This window comes from Leucopleurus acutus (assembly GCF_964270905.1).
Source record: "Leucopleurus acutus genome assembly, chromosome: 3".
In the NCBI taxonomy this organism is placed as follows: domain Eukaryota; kingdom Metazoa; phylum Chordata; class Mammalia; order Artiodactyla; family Delphinidae; genus Leucopleurus; species Leucopleurus acutus.
Genome location: NC_139145.1, coordinates 571,078 through 587,217, shown reverse-complemented (window position 1 = coordinate 587,217; position 16,140 = coordinate 571,078). Strand labels below are relative to the sequence as shown.

The window sequence follows — 16,140 nt, the reverse complement described above, 5'->3', positions numbered from 1 at the left end:
CACGTGGGCCACCCTCCCTTTACGCTCCCCCTCCCCCTCCCACCAGCATCTGTGGGGAAATTGCTAGAAGAGGCCCTGCAGGGTCACAGGGCTCTCAGGCGGCTGTGTCACAGGGACTTCTGAGTTTTCATGTGACTGCAGAAACCCCCCCATGGGGTAGAAAGCATGGAGCCTATGTCTCCTGCCTGGAGACCCCCAGATCCCTCCCCCTCTGCCTGCCCCACCCACTCCATCTGGTCCTGCTCTGACCTCAGGGCCCGCGGCTCACCAACACGGACAGCCTAGTCTGGTCTGTAGCCCCCACTAGTGGTGCCAGGTAAAATGCAGGACGACAGTTAAATCTGAATTTCAGACGAACAGTGAGTACGCTGAGAGCCCCAGGCCCGTCTTCAGGATGACTCAGGAGTTCCATCCTGTGCAATGGAATATTTGACCCGGTTCCTAGGAGCAGGGCTGGGTCTCAGCTGTGTCTACACAGTAAGCACTCAACAAGTGCTTCCATATGAATGAACGCTCCATAGCGGAAAAACAAAAACTGGCCATAGGTTCCAATTCCAATGCCTGGTGGGGCACACGACCACCTCTCAGACCCTCAGTCTCCTCGACCAAAGAGAGGTCAGAGACCCCCTTTGTGGACCAGGCTTAACACCTGGGGCCTAGTAGGTGCTGGGCTTCAGTGGCCCCTCGTCCAAGTGGGAGAGAGGGCACAGGGCCTCAGGACCTGGGTTCTGCCCTGTCACCTCCCAAAGGGGTAAACAGAGCCAGGAGGACAGTGAGTCCCCTGGGCCTCCAATCAGTGGAGCTGCTCTGGGACACCAGTCAGCTCTGCTCAGTGAACCGCGCAGCACCTGGGGCTGGCCTATGAACGCAGGCCCTGTGGCTCTGCGCTCATTTCCAGGCTTTGCTGTGTGACGTCAGGAGAGTCGCACGGCCTCTCAGCCTGTTTTCCCATTTGGGACACGGGTCCTAAGAACACAACTTCTCTGTGTACCTAGATCTCAGCCCAGAGCAGGGTCTTGCACATAGCAGGCCCTCACTTTCTGCTCGGGAAGCAAGGACCAAGGGGACACCCACCCCCATTCGTGCCCCTCCCTGGGTCTCCGGGCGTCTCTCCAATTTCCAGGGGAGAGTAAGGGCGCCACCGCGTGGCCAAGACGTGAAGCGACTCCTGGCAGCTCCAGCCCGGCTTGCAGGGCGTGGGGTCTCCGGACTTTTGTCCCCGAAGATCCCTACGCCAGGCACGCCGTCTCTCAGCCTTTGGGTCACCTCCTGGCACCGCATTACCGGGACGCTGCCGCCCCCCTCAGTTTGGCTCGCCTCCATCCGCTCCCTCACGCAGCGTGCAATCTGTAAAGGCGGACCGGGTGCAGGAGTGGATGACTTTATTGCTCGGGCCCCCGTGACCGCCGCCCCTCAGGTCCTCCTCAGGCAGCTGAGCCCTCAGCCATCACTCCGTCGATCCAGGCCACGTAGCTCGCCACGCGCGTGTAGATGCCGGGCTTCTTGTGGTTGCCACAAACACGTGAGCCCGAGGTGACCACGCCCTCGGCCACGCCGCCGCACACCAGCGGGCCTCCAGAGTCACCCTGCAGGGAGCGATGTCATGAGGTCCGGTGCAGGGCCGCCGTAGGCGTCCGGCCCGCCCTTCGGCGTCCGGTCCGGCTCCACCGGCGCCTGCTGCAATTCCCCTCAGCCCGCCGGTCCCAACAGTTCCCTCGCTCGTCAATCTCAGGCCCCGCCCACCAAGGCCCCACCTCCGCCGGCTTTCGGCTCCGCCCCTCTCCAGGCTCCACTCCGCACTCCGTCCCACGGAAGTGGAACAGCCCCCTCCTCCGACCCTGCCCCACTCCTGGCCCTCTCCAAGCTCGGGCCCCAACTCGTCCGCACCCTCTTCCAGATCCCACCTCTCCTCCCAACCCTGCCTAGACCTCTGGCCAGCCACGCCCACCCAGTCTGAGTCATTGACCCTCCCATCTCAGCCCCCACACCTGCCTCAGGCCACGCCCACTCTCCTGGGGGGGGCACTCTGCGAGCTCCCCCGCGCGCGACCCGCCCTTTCCATCAGCCTCGCCTCCCGTATTCCCGCGCGCCCCGCCCCTTCTGTTGGCTCCGCCCCCAGCAGGCCTCGCCCCCCCCCCCCCCCCCGCCTCGCCCTCCCGAGGCCTTGGCCCCCACCCCTCTACTGGACCAGCCCCGCCCTTGCACCTTGCAGCTGTCCCGGTGTCTGCTCTCCGCGCACATCATGCTGTTGGTGATGGTGCCGTCATGGTACTTGCGCAGGTTGCAGGTGGCGCGGTCGAGCACCGGCAGGAGTAGGTGCTGCAGGCGGTCTGGCCGCCGGCCAGCGTGGTTAACCACGCCCCAGCCGGCCACGTCGCAGAGCGTGCCGGCCGCCACGTCGCGGTCCTTGCGCTGCCAGGGCAGGGGCTGCACGTAGGGGCCCAGCACGGCCTTCTCAGAGAGCTGGGGGTTGGGGCGGAAGGGGATGTTAGGGTCGGGGCGGGGGCGAGGGCGAGGGCCCCGGGGCAGCAGGGGGGACTGGGGCTAGACTCAGCAGACCTGCAGCAGGAGGAGGTCGTGGTCGATGGTGTCCGGCCGGCTGTCTGGGTGGGGCACTGCGCGTAGCACGTCGTACAGGCGCTTGGAGGGCTCCGGCTGTGACAGGGAGTGCGCGCCCAGGAGCACCTGCACCTTCCCGTCGGCCCTGGGAGTGGGGTGGACCCACCATCAGAGTCACGTTCCCGCCCCACCTCACCCCACCCCACCCCACCTCACCCCACCCCACCCCGTCCCGCTCTTTGCCCCAGGCCACTCACACATCCTCCAGGCAGTGCGCTGCGCTCATTACCCACTGCTCGGCCACCAGGAAGCCTCCGCACACGTGCTTGCCGTTCACTTGCACGGATGCCATGTAGGGCCGCGAGTGGGACATGGCCTCTCGGCCGCCCAGGATCCTGCCGCGGGGCTGAGCCGCTGGAGGTAGGCAGGTCAGCGTGAGGACTTAGGGGGTGACTGCAGCCCCCCCCCCCCCCCCCGCTAGGATTGATTCTCTCTCTACCCCGAGGCGGCTCCAGCACGCCTCAGACCTGGAATTCCATCCTTACAATTCTCTCCGACAGAGTTGCAAACTCCGGGGGGGCCCAGGGAGGAATGCCCGAGAAGACAGATGATAGGGAGTGACCGAGTCTGGGGCAAATGCCATACCTACACATTGGGCCTGAGGCTGCAATTTAAACATAAGGAAAGCCGGACTGTCCAAACCCAACACCCCTGCCAGCCATTACCCCTCGAGCTGCCGGTTTTCCAGTGTGTGGAAAGCTAGGTTCAAAGTTTTGAGAATTACCCCCGGTGGTCCAGTGGTTAGGACTCGTTGCTTTCACTGCCGAGTGCACGGGTTCAATCCCTGGTGGGTGATCTAAGATCCCACAAGCTGCACAGCCCGGCCTCCTCCCCACCAAAAAAATAAAGCACCAAAATTTTGAGAATTCCTTGGTTTTCAGAGGCTTCTGTTCATGTGAAACCTGCCCCCTCCCTGCCCACTTAGGGGGGGTTGGAGGACAGTCCTGTTTGACGGAGCAGGCCCCCTGGCTGACCGCCCTGCAAGCTGGTGGCCCCCAGCGGTCACCGCAGGCCCAGGTTCACTCACCACACACGGTCGCCCCGAGGAGGATCAGAGCCGCCAGGTGCAGGGAGCGGTCTGCCATGATGCTGCAGTGGCCTTGACACTGACCCAGGCCAGGCCCTGGGGGTGCTTTTATGAGGGTGGAAGGGGGCGGGCTCTCGCACAGGCCCTATCAGCCGGGTGAGCAGCAGCCCAGTTGGCATGGGGAAGCCATCTGTCCACCCTCCCCAGGGGTGTGGTTGTCTCCCATGGACTTTGTACCAAGAGTATAGACAGGCTGCTGGGCATACGTCCCGCCTCTGTGAGCCTGGCCCAGGGCTGGGCCACGCCCAGGGGCTCCTGTGGGGAGCAGCCCCTCAGGATGGGTGGCAGGCAGAGCAGAGGGATGGACCTACACCCAGCCTCACAGCCCCGTCTCTGCAGAGTGCCTCTGCAGCCCCAAAGTTTCACAGCAGCAGCTGGGAACCACAGTTTGTAAACAGCCCACTTCCGCATTTTCTGCTTCTTTCTCTTCCTCTTCCTCCTGCAACTTGGAGAGGAGGTCGGGTGGGGGTGGGGGAGAGGTCATCCAACACCCTTGTCCCTGTTGCTGGGGCTCTGGAGCTTGATACCCCAACAAGTAGAATATTGGAAAGGTGGTGTGTGGGGGGCAGCTGGAAAGACCATTGGATACAAGTGACAGGAAAACCGAGGCAAACTGGGTGGAGCCTTCTACAAGGAAATTACCTGGAAAGTTCATGGGTCTACCTTCAGGTGTAGCTTCCAGTTACTTGAACAAGGTCAGGTTTCTGCCTTTGGTTCCTCCTTTCCTCCTTGATGGCTTTTCTCCTCACCAGGCTCCCCTGTTGTGACCCCAGACTCAGCCCAGGAGCTCCGTCAGCCCCTCCGTAAGTTCCCCATCACTGTAGCCGGAATCTCAAGCCTGCCTCTGACTGGCCGAGCTTGGATCGCATGCCCCTACACCGTCACTGTGGGCAGCGGATGGCAGGTTCTGAGGAGCAGAACCTGGGTCACATGGCCCTCTATAAGTTGGGGATGGCGGGTCAACATCTCGTGAACCTACTACTAGCGGGAGATGCTGCGTGTGACCAGAAGGGTGGGGAGGACCTCAGGCTGTTCCCAGTGGGAACAGTGCACAATCTTTCCCCCTCTCCTTCTTTTCGTGGTGAAAAGAAAAATAGAGAACAACCTAGCACATGTGACTTGTTGGATCCCAACGTGTTTTCTTACTCAAATCAGGAACTCTGAAACGAAAGCCCATTTGCATGTGGAGTCCAGATTATGTAAGTCAGAGTGTTGGAAATTGCAACAAAATTTGGAAATGACCCAACAAGACAAGATGGTTCCATAAATAACCCTGCTCGTCCCCGGATGCTTTGTTGACATGGAAAGACCGCCAGGGTGTAGTATTTATTAAGTGGAAAAAGTGATTGCAGGGCAGTGGGTCACCTTTCTGAGCCACTGGCACCTGGGGGGAGGTGTGCCCCGGTGACAACCTGCGGGAAGATCTGGCAGGCAGAGGGAACAGCAGACGTTAACGACCTTGAGGTGGGACCCCCGGGGGGGGGTGCTGCAGGGATCGGGTATTTGAGGATTTGGCACGAGGGGACAGAGAGGGAGAGATTTATCCTGGCCCCCTGGTGTGGGGTCCGGGGTGGGGGAAGGGGTGTCACCTGATGTTAACTTCTCTCATTTACTTGCTTGGGTGATTGTTTCCCACGCCATCAGACTGTGAGCCGAGTGATGGCAGAGGCCACATGTGTCGCGGCCCCCACCTGTGGCCCCAGGAGGTTCCTCCTCAGGCTCAGAGGCAGAAGAGGGGTGCAGGCTGGCCGTCTCCCCCAGGGCTGTGACTCCTTCGGGGCTGGGTGTTTCCTTGTGAAACATCTGCGTGGCTTTGCCCCCCGACCCCTGCCAAGGCAGAAGGCTGGGGAGGTGGGGGAGGGATTGTCTCCCCACCCAGTGAGGCCAAGGCTGGCCTGGGACCCCAACCCCTGGCTGGGTCCTTCCCAGATAGTGTGCCTCACTCTTCCCCACAGGGAAACTGAGGCTCAGAGACAGCAAGCAAGTTGCCCAAAGTCACAGAGCTGGGACTCAAACCCAGGCTCCTGAGCGTGGCTTCACAGCTCTCTGCACCTCCACTTCCTCATCTGTAAAGTGGGGCAACTCATAGGACCTGCCTCGAGGGCGGAGAGGACCAGTTGAGTGAATACTTGCAAAGACTCACAATGATTTCTATGCCTTGTAAGCACTCATGAACACTTGCTACAGTGCTTTTCATTATCGCCACCTGCAACATTAGTTTAATTATGCTTGATAGGAGGAAAAACCAGAAATGGCAATCAGTATCCTTTTGTAGAGGGTGGGGAAGGGACTTCTTACCCCAATGCCCTGAATTAGCTGCCACCTGGTGGCAGCGTACTCGTGACATGCCCAAGACATTCTCCTGAGGACTTTTGACACTCGGTGGCACAACCAGCAAACCCCCAGACACGTTCTACAAAACAGAATGTTTTTATTGTGCTAGGTGCCACATGACGCTGCATGGGAAGGGCCCAGCCAGGGGCGGGTCAGGTGGGGTGACAGGAGAAGCCCCTTCTAGCAGGTCCTGCCTGCAGCGTCCCTAGGGTGGAGGGAGGGGCCGTCATCGTCACCACCCTAGGGAGGGGCCGTCATCGTCACCACCCTAGGGAGGGGCCGTCATTGTCACCGTAGCGGCGGATGATGGAGTTGATCCAGTCTGCAAACTTGGCGACGGAGGCAAAGGCGTCCGGGAAGGTCCCGGAGCCGCAGCCCCCTCGGATGAAGGAATCGATCCCATGGACCAGCCTGTTGCAGACCAGGGGCCCGCCGGAGTCCCCCTGTGGAGCCAGACAAGTTCGGGAGTCTGGGCTTCCAGTCCCCACCCTCACACCCCCACCCACCCCCTTCAGGGTCGGGGATTCCTTCCACGGGTCTGGCTGTAGTCCTCGTTGCTGCAGCCTGGATGGGAGCGCGGTGGTGGCTCGGGGGGACATGGGGTACGTACAAAGCAGATGCCGGCATGCTGGCCTGGCACCAGGGTGCACACGTTGGAGGGGCGGCAGAGGGCTGTCACCACGGTCACGTTGAGCTGCTGCAGGACTGGGGGCGGTGGCCGGTTCGTGTCCAGCTGGCCCCAGCCCATGGCCACACACTGCACCCCTTCTCCCACGCCTTGGTCCTGGGCGGGCAGCTGGGCCACCTGCACATTGGTGTTGATGGTGGCCATCCCACTGAGCTGCAGCAGGTGGGATGGAGGAGTGGCATGTCACAGAGGGTGGGGAGTGACGACCCTCACCTCTCTGGGCCCTGGTTTCCCCAACCGAGGCTCCACCATGGTCCTGGGATGTTTCAGAGCAGGACACCCACCCTGCAGGTTGCCTCCCACTTCAAGCCTCAGTTTCCCCGTCCGTAAAGTGGGAGCAGTCACCGTGGCTCAGGGCATCCCTGGATCTGTCTTGAGTGCAATAAACAGTAGGTAATAGGGCTTCCCTGGTGGCATAGTGGTTGAGAATCTGCCTGCTAATGCAGGGGACACGGGTTCGAGCCCTGGTCTGGGAGGATCGCACGTGCCGCGGAGCAACTAGGCCCGTGAGCCACAACTACTGAGCCTGCGCGTCTGGAGCCTGTGCTCCGCAACAAGAGAGGCCGCGATAGTCAGAGACCCGCACACCGCGATGAAGAGTGGCCCCCGCTTGCCACAACTAGAGAAAGCCCTCGCACAGAAACGAAGACCCAACACAGCAAAAATAAATTAATTAATAAACTCCTACCCCCAACATCTTCTCTAAAAAAAAAAAAAAGGTAATAAAGCAAACGATGGGCCACAGCAACGACCATAAAACCCTTGTTCTAGAACATTGCCTGAGAATAATCATAGCTGGGCAAGCAGAGGGGAAAGGCAGGTTTCTCCCTCCGGTCTCCCACTGGCCCGAATGTGGGGAATTTTGCCCCATTTGGCAAAGAGGGAGACTGCCCCTTCCCTCCGCCAGCGGGCACAAAAATACCTTTCTCGCTGTCATCTCATGTAATCTCTGACAGCCCTGCACGGCGGGGCTGGGGTGGGGGTGGGGAGTATTTCTCTGTTTTACAGAGGGGGAGACTGAGGCACACAGAGATGGGGGCGACACCGGGTCTGCGACCGCCAGCCTTGTCCCCCAGGCTCCTGCCCCTCCCCCACCCTCCCCAAGCCTCCCGCGGGCCTTTGCACCTGCTCTTCCTGCCCCGCCCCCGGCCGCGCACCTGGAGAACCGCGATGTCGTTCTGCAGGCGCAAGGGGTTGAAGCCGTTTTTAAAGACCCGCTGGACCCTGAACGTCTGCCGGGTCCGCTCTTGCTGACGCAGGTTATGTGCCCCCAGCACCACGCGCACCGACTGGTGGTTCCTGGGGCGGGGGGACAGGAGGTTTTTGGGGCGCCCGCGGGGTCGGGAGCGGCGGAGAGACCCCGCCCGAGCGCAGGAGGACCTGCAGACCCTCGCGCCTTCGCCGGAAGGCCCCACCCCGGGCCCGCAGCACGGCCCGCGCGACCCTCGCGCGGCGGGCGCACTGGAACCCGAGATGGGGACGCGCGGGGACACTCACATGCCGTTCAGACAGTGCGCGGCCGACAGCACGAAGTTCCGCGCGATCAGGGTGCCGCCGCAGAAGTGGCGTCCGCGCCTCTGCAGGGACGCCATGAAGGGCCACGCGTGCGGCCTGGCCGGCTGGCCCCCCACGATCTCCGAGGCCAGCGCGGGGCCTGGGGGCAAGGGCGGTGGCGGCGGTGAGCGGCGCGGAGGAGCCCCGCCCCCGCCCGGGAAACCCCACCCCCCCTCCCAGGACCCCACCGGGTCGGGTTCTTGCCGTGCTTGTCGCCCAGAGAGGGGAGGGGGCCTGCACGGTCCCCCTGCCAGGGCGCAGCTAGATCTGGACTTCACCCGCTGGGAGTCCCCAGAGACCCCGCTGTTCAGACCTCACCACTCAGGACCTCAGCCTTCTCCTTATCCCAGCTGTCACTCCCCATGAGGATGAGGGGGCCGAGAGGGTCCCCAGCAGGTGGAGAGGCAGGACTGGACCCCAGGGACAGACCCGGGCCCCGCTCACCGCCCAGCAGCACGGCCAACAGGACAGCGGCCAGGGCAGGGCTGGAGGGTCTGCAGCTTTGGATCATGGTTGGGCGGGAGCTCTGGCGTCTCTGCCCTTTGTGCCCACCTGCCCCTCTTATAGCCCCCATGCCCCGAGACCGTTGCAGTTGCCCGTGGGGGGGCCTGGTGCCCCCGCTTCCTCTCTGCCCATCCTGGGACGTGGGGGACGAGGGGGTGATGGGAGAAGAGGGGGGAGAGGATGTGTGCAAGGGGCGGGGCTGGCTCCAGGAGGGTCCCCAGATCAAACTCAGGATGCACAATTAAACTGGAACGTCAGATAAGCTTCTTTTTTTTTAGCATAAGTATATCCCAAATATAAGCACAGGATGTACTTACGTACAAAGTTAGTCCTTGTTTATCCGACATTCAAAGTTAGCTGGGAGTACTGTATTTTTGCTAAATCTGACCACTCCGGCCCAGAGGAGTTGGCTGGGACGCCCACGTGCCTCAGTTTACCCAGGGCAACGGCAACCATGTGCACGCAGCCCTGTCCTGACATTTGGGAGCTGCCTACCCAGTGAAATGGTGGGGGGACTGGGCTTTGAACCCAGGTGCCCACAGTGCACAGCTGGAGGGAGACTTGTTGCCTATTCCTCAGCCTTGGGTCTCCCTCTTGGAGCCCAGACTGGTTGCTGTTCCTAACGGGGAACTCAGTCCCACCTGGGACCTGGTCAGTCTCTGGGGGCCCTCAGAGGTTCTGGGAAGGAATCCCTCCCACCCCCACCCCACCCGCACCCCTCTGAGCTTCTCTGAACCCCCTTCCAGCCTGAGGCAGAGGAAAAAATTCCTGCCCAGGCCTGGAGGCTGGATCATGGATCTCCAACCAAGTTTGAGAACTTCAGCCTGGACCTTGGAAGAACTCAAGCCGAACGATGGAGATGGGGTCCACCAGGGCCAGTTCCCAGCCCCGTGGCCCCAGTTCAACTCCCCCCCCACCCCCACCCCGTCCCAGGCTGCTCCAGCTGCAACTGTTGTAGCCAATGCTGTCGCAAGAAGCAACGTTCTCCTGGCTCGGAGCAGGGTTCAGGGGAGGGAACCAACGGCTCCATCTGCAGGAACAGGCGGGCGGGGGCCCTCAGGGACACCCAGAGGCGGGCTGGGGCTGGAGTCCAGTTTGTCCCTGGGCTCCTCCTTGGTGTGTGGCCACAGGCAAGCAAACCTCCATCTCTCCCCTCTCGGTGGGGTCCCCACCCTGCTGAGTTAAAGTTACCATAGAGCACTTGGTAAGCACCTGCTGTATACATAACCCTGTTTCCAGTGGGGGTGGGAATAATGGAGGAGACCGTGACTCAGGCAGGGAGACCAGATTTAAACAAAAGCTGCATCTATATGGAGCACCACCTGTATGCTATTTCCTCACAGGTCATGGTGGCTAAGCTTGTGGACTCTGGGTTCAGATCCTGGAGTGGCCACTTGCCCACTATGACTTCAGGCTATGGATGTAACCCCTCCATGCCTCAGTTTCCTCATCTGTAAAATGGAAGTTATAGGCTCCCATCTCACAGGATTGTCCTGAGGATTAAATGAATGAACTTTTTGTAAAGTTCTCAGATGAGAAAGTGCCGTCCTTGAGGGCTTGTTAACCATTAACCCTCTTCCAAAGGGCACGGTGCCGGTTGCCTTGGGGAGCGGGGCTGGGCATCTGGGGGAGTTCTGATTCACGATCAGAGCCGTGATGCCACGGGGAGTCTCGCGCTTGATCCCCGTCACACCGCAACAGGAAAGTGATGCTCTGCGTGTCCTTCCCACGCTGTTGGGAGCCGCCCTGCCGTCCCCGAGGTCCCCCAGGTCGCATCTGCCCAACATCCTGTTTATGATTCCTGTGGGTCTGTCCCCTGAATCTCAACAACCCCGGCCAACCTCCAGCAAATCAACCCAGGCCCCTATATCCCCCAGCTTCACCTCCCCTTCTTGGATCTGATCTTTGCTGTGCAGAACTTTCCTCTGTCACACACACACGTACACGGGCTCATAGAAAATAGAAAACAGGCTTCCCTGGTGGCGCAGTGGTTAAGAATCCGCCTGCCAGTGCAGGGGACACGGCTTCGAGCCCTGGTCCGGGAAGATCCCACATGCCGCGAAACAACTAAGCCCGTGCGCCACAACTACTGAAGCCCGTGAGCCACAACTACTGAGCCCGCGCGCCTAGAGCCCGTGCTCCACAAGAGAAGCCACCGCAGTGAGAAGCCCGCGCACCACAACGAAGAGTAGCCCCCGCTCGCGCAACTAGAGAAAGCCTGTGCGCAGCAACAAAGACCCAAGGCAGCCAAAAAAAAAAAAAAAAGTTAAAAAAAAAGAAAGAAAATAGAAAACACCCGGGGCTGTTTTTTCTGGGTCTTTCTGTTCCCATCAATGGGCTCAATCCAACATTCCCTCCAGCAAACCTCATTTACCCCCAGTGCTGGGCACCAAAATCCCTCTGGGCTTTTTATAGAAACCACTTCCCTGCCGCTGGCCCGTGGGAAATGCAGAAAATTCCCGGCGTTCCCTCAACACTTATCAGCTTGCGTTTCCCAGTATTTCGGCTTTGCCTCAGGTCTCAGCACACCCTTGCTCCTGCTGAAGTGGAAAACCAGTCTCATCTCCTCCCCTGGGGTGGTCGGCTGAGGTGTGAAACAGTTAAAAAGGGGGCAGCCCTGGGGGTTCTGGCTCCAGCTTGAATTCGCATGCTGCCACCAGATGGCGGCAGAGTAAATCAGTAACAAAAGAGCTGCCTTCCAACTCTGGTGTGTCCGGTGAGCTGGTTGGCCCCTCTCTCTGAGCCTCCACTGCCTCATTGCCATGGCCACGTGCCCTCTCCACGGCTGGCCAATGACCCCTACCTCTGCCTGGCCTCAGGCCTCTCCTCTAGACCCCAGTTCATTCTGTGGCCCTGCATGCTCCAGCCCTGCCCCCTCCCTGACCTGCTCTCCTTCCCCAACACCCCCAAGCTTGTCCTGATGCAGGGCTCTTACACTGGCTGTGCCTTGCCTGGCGACACTTCTCCTTTTGTTCGTATTCAGGCATTGCTGCCTCCTTCAAGAAGCCTCCCTAATAGCCTTTCTGCCTGCCCCTGACTGGTCAGGAGCCCCACAGGCCCTGGGCACCCCGTGTTATGAGAGCTTGGTCCTCAAGTGGCCCCAGAGCTGGGAGACACAGAACTGGACAGGACACCCCTAGCCCTGAGGGCCAGGGTGGGGCTCCTTGGACACTTGGGAAATGTCTGGAGTGACTCCGTTTTCCAGATGAGGAAACTGAGGCACAGAGAGGGGCGGCAGCTTGCCCCGGGTCACACTGGCGGGGCTGGGTTAGAGCCCACGTCTGCGGGCATCTGGGGAGTGGGATCCGCTGTGACCTGCGCCCTCCTCCAACTTCCAGGCCTCTGTTCCCACCCCCACCCCGAGCTCGGGGTTTGGGGACTCGGACGCTGAGGACCCTGGGCCACTCTCCCCCACATCTCCCTGTGGGAAGGACACACAGGAGCCAGGGGGACGGTTCAGCTTTTATTGATGCACCGTGGGTCTGCCTGGCTCCCAAGAGCCGGGGGCGCAGGAAGGGGGGCACGGGCGCAGAAGCAGACCCGCCGCGTCTCTCCACAGCGTGGCCTCAGTGCCCGGGTGGGGGTGGGGCTCAGGGGCCGTCCTCGCCCCCCGCGTTGCTCAGCACTGAGAGGATCCAGTCTACGTAGAGGGAGACGCGAGCAAAGAAGTCCGGGTACTGGCGGGTGGCGCATCCCTGGATCACAAAGGAGTCCATGCCCTGGATGACACCGTCACAGATCAAGGGGCCGCCCGAGTCCCCCTGGGGAGGGGGCAGGTCGGTCAGTCACTCAGGCCAGGCCAGCAGCCAGATGAGGCTACCTCAGGGGAAGGGGCCACGTAGGGGTGAAATGTTTCCAGTCTAGAATTTTCTTTAAAGTATGTGGGTGAGACAGGGAGGGGAGGCCCCTCTGGAGGAGAGAGGGCATTTATTGGCCCCCTGCTATATACCTGGACCCCAGAATTCTGGGTGTGGCCCCAGGAGCGGGGCTGGGGCACCCACCCAAGGGGGGGCTGCGGGGTGGAAAAGCCCCCAGACCCATGAAGGCCCCGTTACCCCCTCACGATGGGTGTGCCCACCTTCCAGATGGTGTGACGGAGGCACCCGCCTGCCTGCCCTCCCTCCCTCTCCCGGCTGTCCCTGCAGCCACCGAGCTGCAGCCCCCAGTACATACAAAACAGATGCCAGCGCTGCGTCGGGGCACAAACGTGCACACGTTCTGTGGCCGGCACAGGAAAGTGACCACGGTGACGTTGAGCTCCTGCAGGACCTGGGGCAGCGGCTCAGGTGCCCAGGCGGCCCCAGCCCACGGCCAGGCACTGGGTGCCGTGGGGCAGCAGCTGGTTCTGCTGGGGGAGCTGGGCCACCGCAACCTGGGGGTTGAGGGTGGCCGGGCGGTCCAGCTGGGACAGAGGGCGGTTGGTGGGCAGTGAGTCTCCAGGACCCGCAGCCACCCGTGGACGATTATCTCAAAGTGCCTCCTCCAGGCCTTTGCACATGCTGTTCCCTCCGCCTGGCTCTACCTCAGGGGTCACCTCCTCCAGGGAGGCTGCCCTGATCACCCTCCAAACCTGCCAGGGCTCAGTTTCACATTCCCCGGGGCCATGAGACTCCCCTTTGCAGCATTGGTCACTGTTGCGTTCATTCACTTACGAAGCACTTATTGAGCACCAACTGTATGCTTGATCCTGGGCTAAGCCCTGGGGATCCTACCTCTGCCTTCCGGGAGCTGATCTTTGGGGCTGGGAGGGGCCAAGAAGAGAATGGCAGGCGGCAGAGTCAAGGGAAACATAGCCCAATGATGAACAGTGTATCGGGGGAGGGGTGGCTGTCACTCAAGTAGGGTGAGGGGAAGCTTCCCTGAGGAGGGGAGGCTGGTGCCAAGGCTGAGGGTATCTGGGAACAGCGCAGGCAGCAGGGAGGGGACGCAGCTGGGCAAAGGCTGGGGGCGGGGCGTGGGGGCATCCCGCTTGCTCAGAAGGTGGTGACTGGCTCTCTCCCCACCAGGCCGTGTCCCACGCCCGCCGGGGCTCCTGTACAGTAGGTGCTGGAAAATGAATGAACGGGGGTCCCTGGGCCCTGCTGGCCCCGCGCACCCGCCTGCAGGAGGAGGACGTCATTCGGCTTCTCCTGTGGGTCGTAGTTGTTCTCAGACAGGCGGCTGATGCTGAACCTCTGCTCGGTGGGCTCGGAGGTCTGCAGGCTGTGCGCCTCGCTGGGACCCCGACCCCCCCACGCGCCCCTCACCCCCGTCCTGAGGCCCAGGGTGCAGCCCCTCAGGGACTGCCCGCCGTCCCAGGAGACGCCCCCCCCACCCCGCATCTGCATCTTGCCCCCGAGGGTTGGACCCCTGGCTTGAGCTAATCCTCCTGGGGCTTCAGGGGGTCACGTCGGACTGGGGAGCAGGGCAGGTGCCTGCCTAGGTCGGGATGAGAGGGTTGGGCAGATGGACGGAGGGGCTGAGACCAGGCAAGCGGAGGCAGGCCGCGCCTCGCCCCCTCGGACCCCCGGGGCAGCGCCGCGCCCCCTCCCTCGGAGCACCACCCCCTCCCCGGGCAGGCCCGCACCGCGCAGGCGCACTCGCTCACACGTTGTTCAGGCAGTGGGCTGCGGTCAGCACGAAGCGCGGGTGGATCAAGGTCCCCCCGCAGAAGTGGTTGCTGGGGAACAGCTCCAGCGACGCCATGTAGGGGCGCGAGTGGGGCTGGGCTTCCCTCCCGCCCACTATCTCCGCGGCCCGGGCTACACCTGGGGACGCCGGGGCCAGCGGCCGTCGCCTTGCCTAACGCCCTCCGCGGCTCCCTGGACGGGGGACCGACCCCACCCCACCGCCCCATCCCCCGCCCAGGGAGCCCAGACGGGGGTCGGGGGACGAGGGCAGAGCCGCTGTGTGGCCTCCACCAGGCCCGGGACCCCTCAGAGCCTCCGTTTCCCCATGTGCAAATTGGAGGTCCCATAGCAGCACAGGGCGGCTGGGGGCTGTGGAGGGAAGAGGCCCGGGCCCGGGACAGTTAGCGCTGGGGAGAGCCCGGTGGTCATTATCATTATTATTTCTGAAGGCTCCCAGGAAGCAGCGGCGCCCAGTCCTGGAGGTCAGGAGGGGGAAGAAGCTGGCAAGATGACCCATCTTGCAGATGGACAAACTGAGGCATGAAAAAGCCTCATCAGGATGAGGGCGGAGGGGTTCCCTCACTCCGGTTTTTCCTCTGACATGTGCGTCGTTCACTCGGTGACACATTCGTTCGTGCGTGCACACTTACTGAGTGCTTGCTGGGTGCCAGGTGCTGTCCAGGGATTCTGGTTATGTTGAGTCCCTAGGACACCTCCCTGGGCAGGAAGGACTAGGTTTTGCCCATTTTACAGATGGGGAAAGAGAGCTACGTATCCCAGGCCCCGCCTTTCTCTCCTCCCCTCCCCTTGAGGCATTCATCCCAAGCAGCCAGCTGAGCTGGGTCCTGCTTCACTTTCCCCATCTGAGCCGTGAGGGCATGGGACAGGCAGATGGACGGACGGACGGACTTGGGCCCCACGCACCGCCCAGCAGCACAGCCAGCAGCACCGGGGCGAGGGCAGGGCTGGAGGGTCTGCAGCTTCGGGTCATGGTTGGGCCATGCCCCCTGCCTGCCCACCCCCTCTTATAGCCCCAATTCAGGGAGGCCATTAGGGTTGCCCCACACCTGGGCTGGGCGTCCCCACTTCCTCCTTCCAGCTTGAGGGCTCGGGAGCTTGGGGGTCAAAGCTGCACCCCAGGAAGCCTGCAGGGCCTTCAGGCTCAGGCTCGGGGTCCTCAAGAGATGCAGGAAGGTGGCTCCCACCCACCCCATGCTGGAAGTCCTCTGGACAAGGGGGCTTGTGGCCACAGCCCTCACAGTGCCATGCACCCCAGCTTCCACACCTCCAAGGGGGCACTGCCTGCCCCCAGAGGGTCCCTGTAGCCCCAGCAAGGTGAGGTGTGACCGACGTGTGCAGGGGTGGGATGAATCCCACTCAGCAGGACAGAAAAGGGGGTGAGGGTCTCAGAGCCCTGTGCCTCCTGAGACCCACAGGATCATCTCTCTGCCCTCACTTTGTCTGGGGGAGTCGCTCTTCCCTCTAAGGCAGAGCTCTCACCTGGGGCGATTCCTCCCCCAGGGACACCTGGAGATATCTGGGGACACCTGTGGTCGTCACGACTGGGGGGCTCCTGGCATGCAGTGGCTGGGACCAGCAATGCTGCCCCACACGGGAGGGGGCAGGGGGAGACTCTGGTGCCGGGAGACATTTATTTATGTATCTATTTATAACTGACTCATTATTATGAAAAATTTAAACCTACAGAAGCATAGATAGAGGAGCTCACGGAATTTGGGGGCCAA

The 16,140-nt window shown here is 61.8% G+C and overlaps 3 protein-coding genes across 3 annotated transcripts; all 3 read right to left on the bottom strand.

Annotated features, from left to right (window-relative positions):
- Nucleotides 1-1,365: 1,365 nt before the first annotated feature.
- Nucleotides 1,366-3,829, bottom strand: CFD (complement factor D). Its single transcript, XM_082836228.1, has 5 exons — nucleotides 3,647-3,829; nucleotides 2,817-2,973; nucleotides 2,560-2,704; nucleotides 2,206-2,463; nucleotides 1,366-1,586 (listed from the first exon to the last, which is right to left on the bottom strand). Exons 1-5 carry the CDS (start codon nucleotides 3,702-3,704, stop codon nucleotides 1,425-1,427), a joined length of 780 nt encoding a protein of 259 aa, XP_082692354.1. The 5' UTR covers nucleotides 3,705-3,829; the 3' UTR covers nucleotides 1,366-1,424.
- Nucleotides 3,830-6,300: 2,471 nt separating this feature from the next.
- Nucleotides 6,301-8,793, bottom strand: ELANE (elastase, neutrophil expressed; the record flags this gene model as incomplete). The annotated part of the gene is made up of 5 exons (XM_082836487.1): nucleotides 6,301-6,483; nucleotides 6,651-6,881; nucleotides 7,886-8,027; nucleotides 8,226-8,382; nucleotides 8,727-8,793. The coding sequence occupies 5 exons, from the start codon at nucleotides 8,791-8,793 to the stop codon at nucleotides 6,301-6,303; spliced, it is 780 nt and encodes a 259-aa protein (XP_082692613.1).
- Nucleotides 8,794-12,376: 3,583 nt separating this feature from the next.
- Nucleotides 12,377-15,386, bottom strand: PRTN3 (proteinase 3; the record flags this gene model as incomplete). The annotated part of the gene is given in 6 exon segments (XM_082836486.1): nucleotides 12,377-12,547; nucleotides 12,960-13,071; nucleotides 13,073-13,188; nucleotides 13,886-14,000; nucleotides 14,374-14,533; nucleotides 15,320-15,386. Coding segments are annotated over 6 exon segments (741 nt in total).
- Nucleotides 15,387-16,140: the final 754 nt, after the last annotated feature.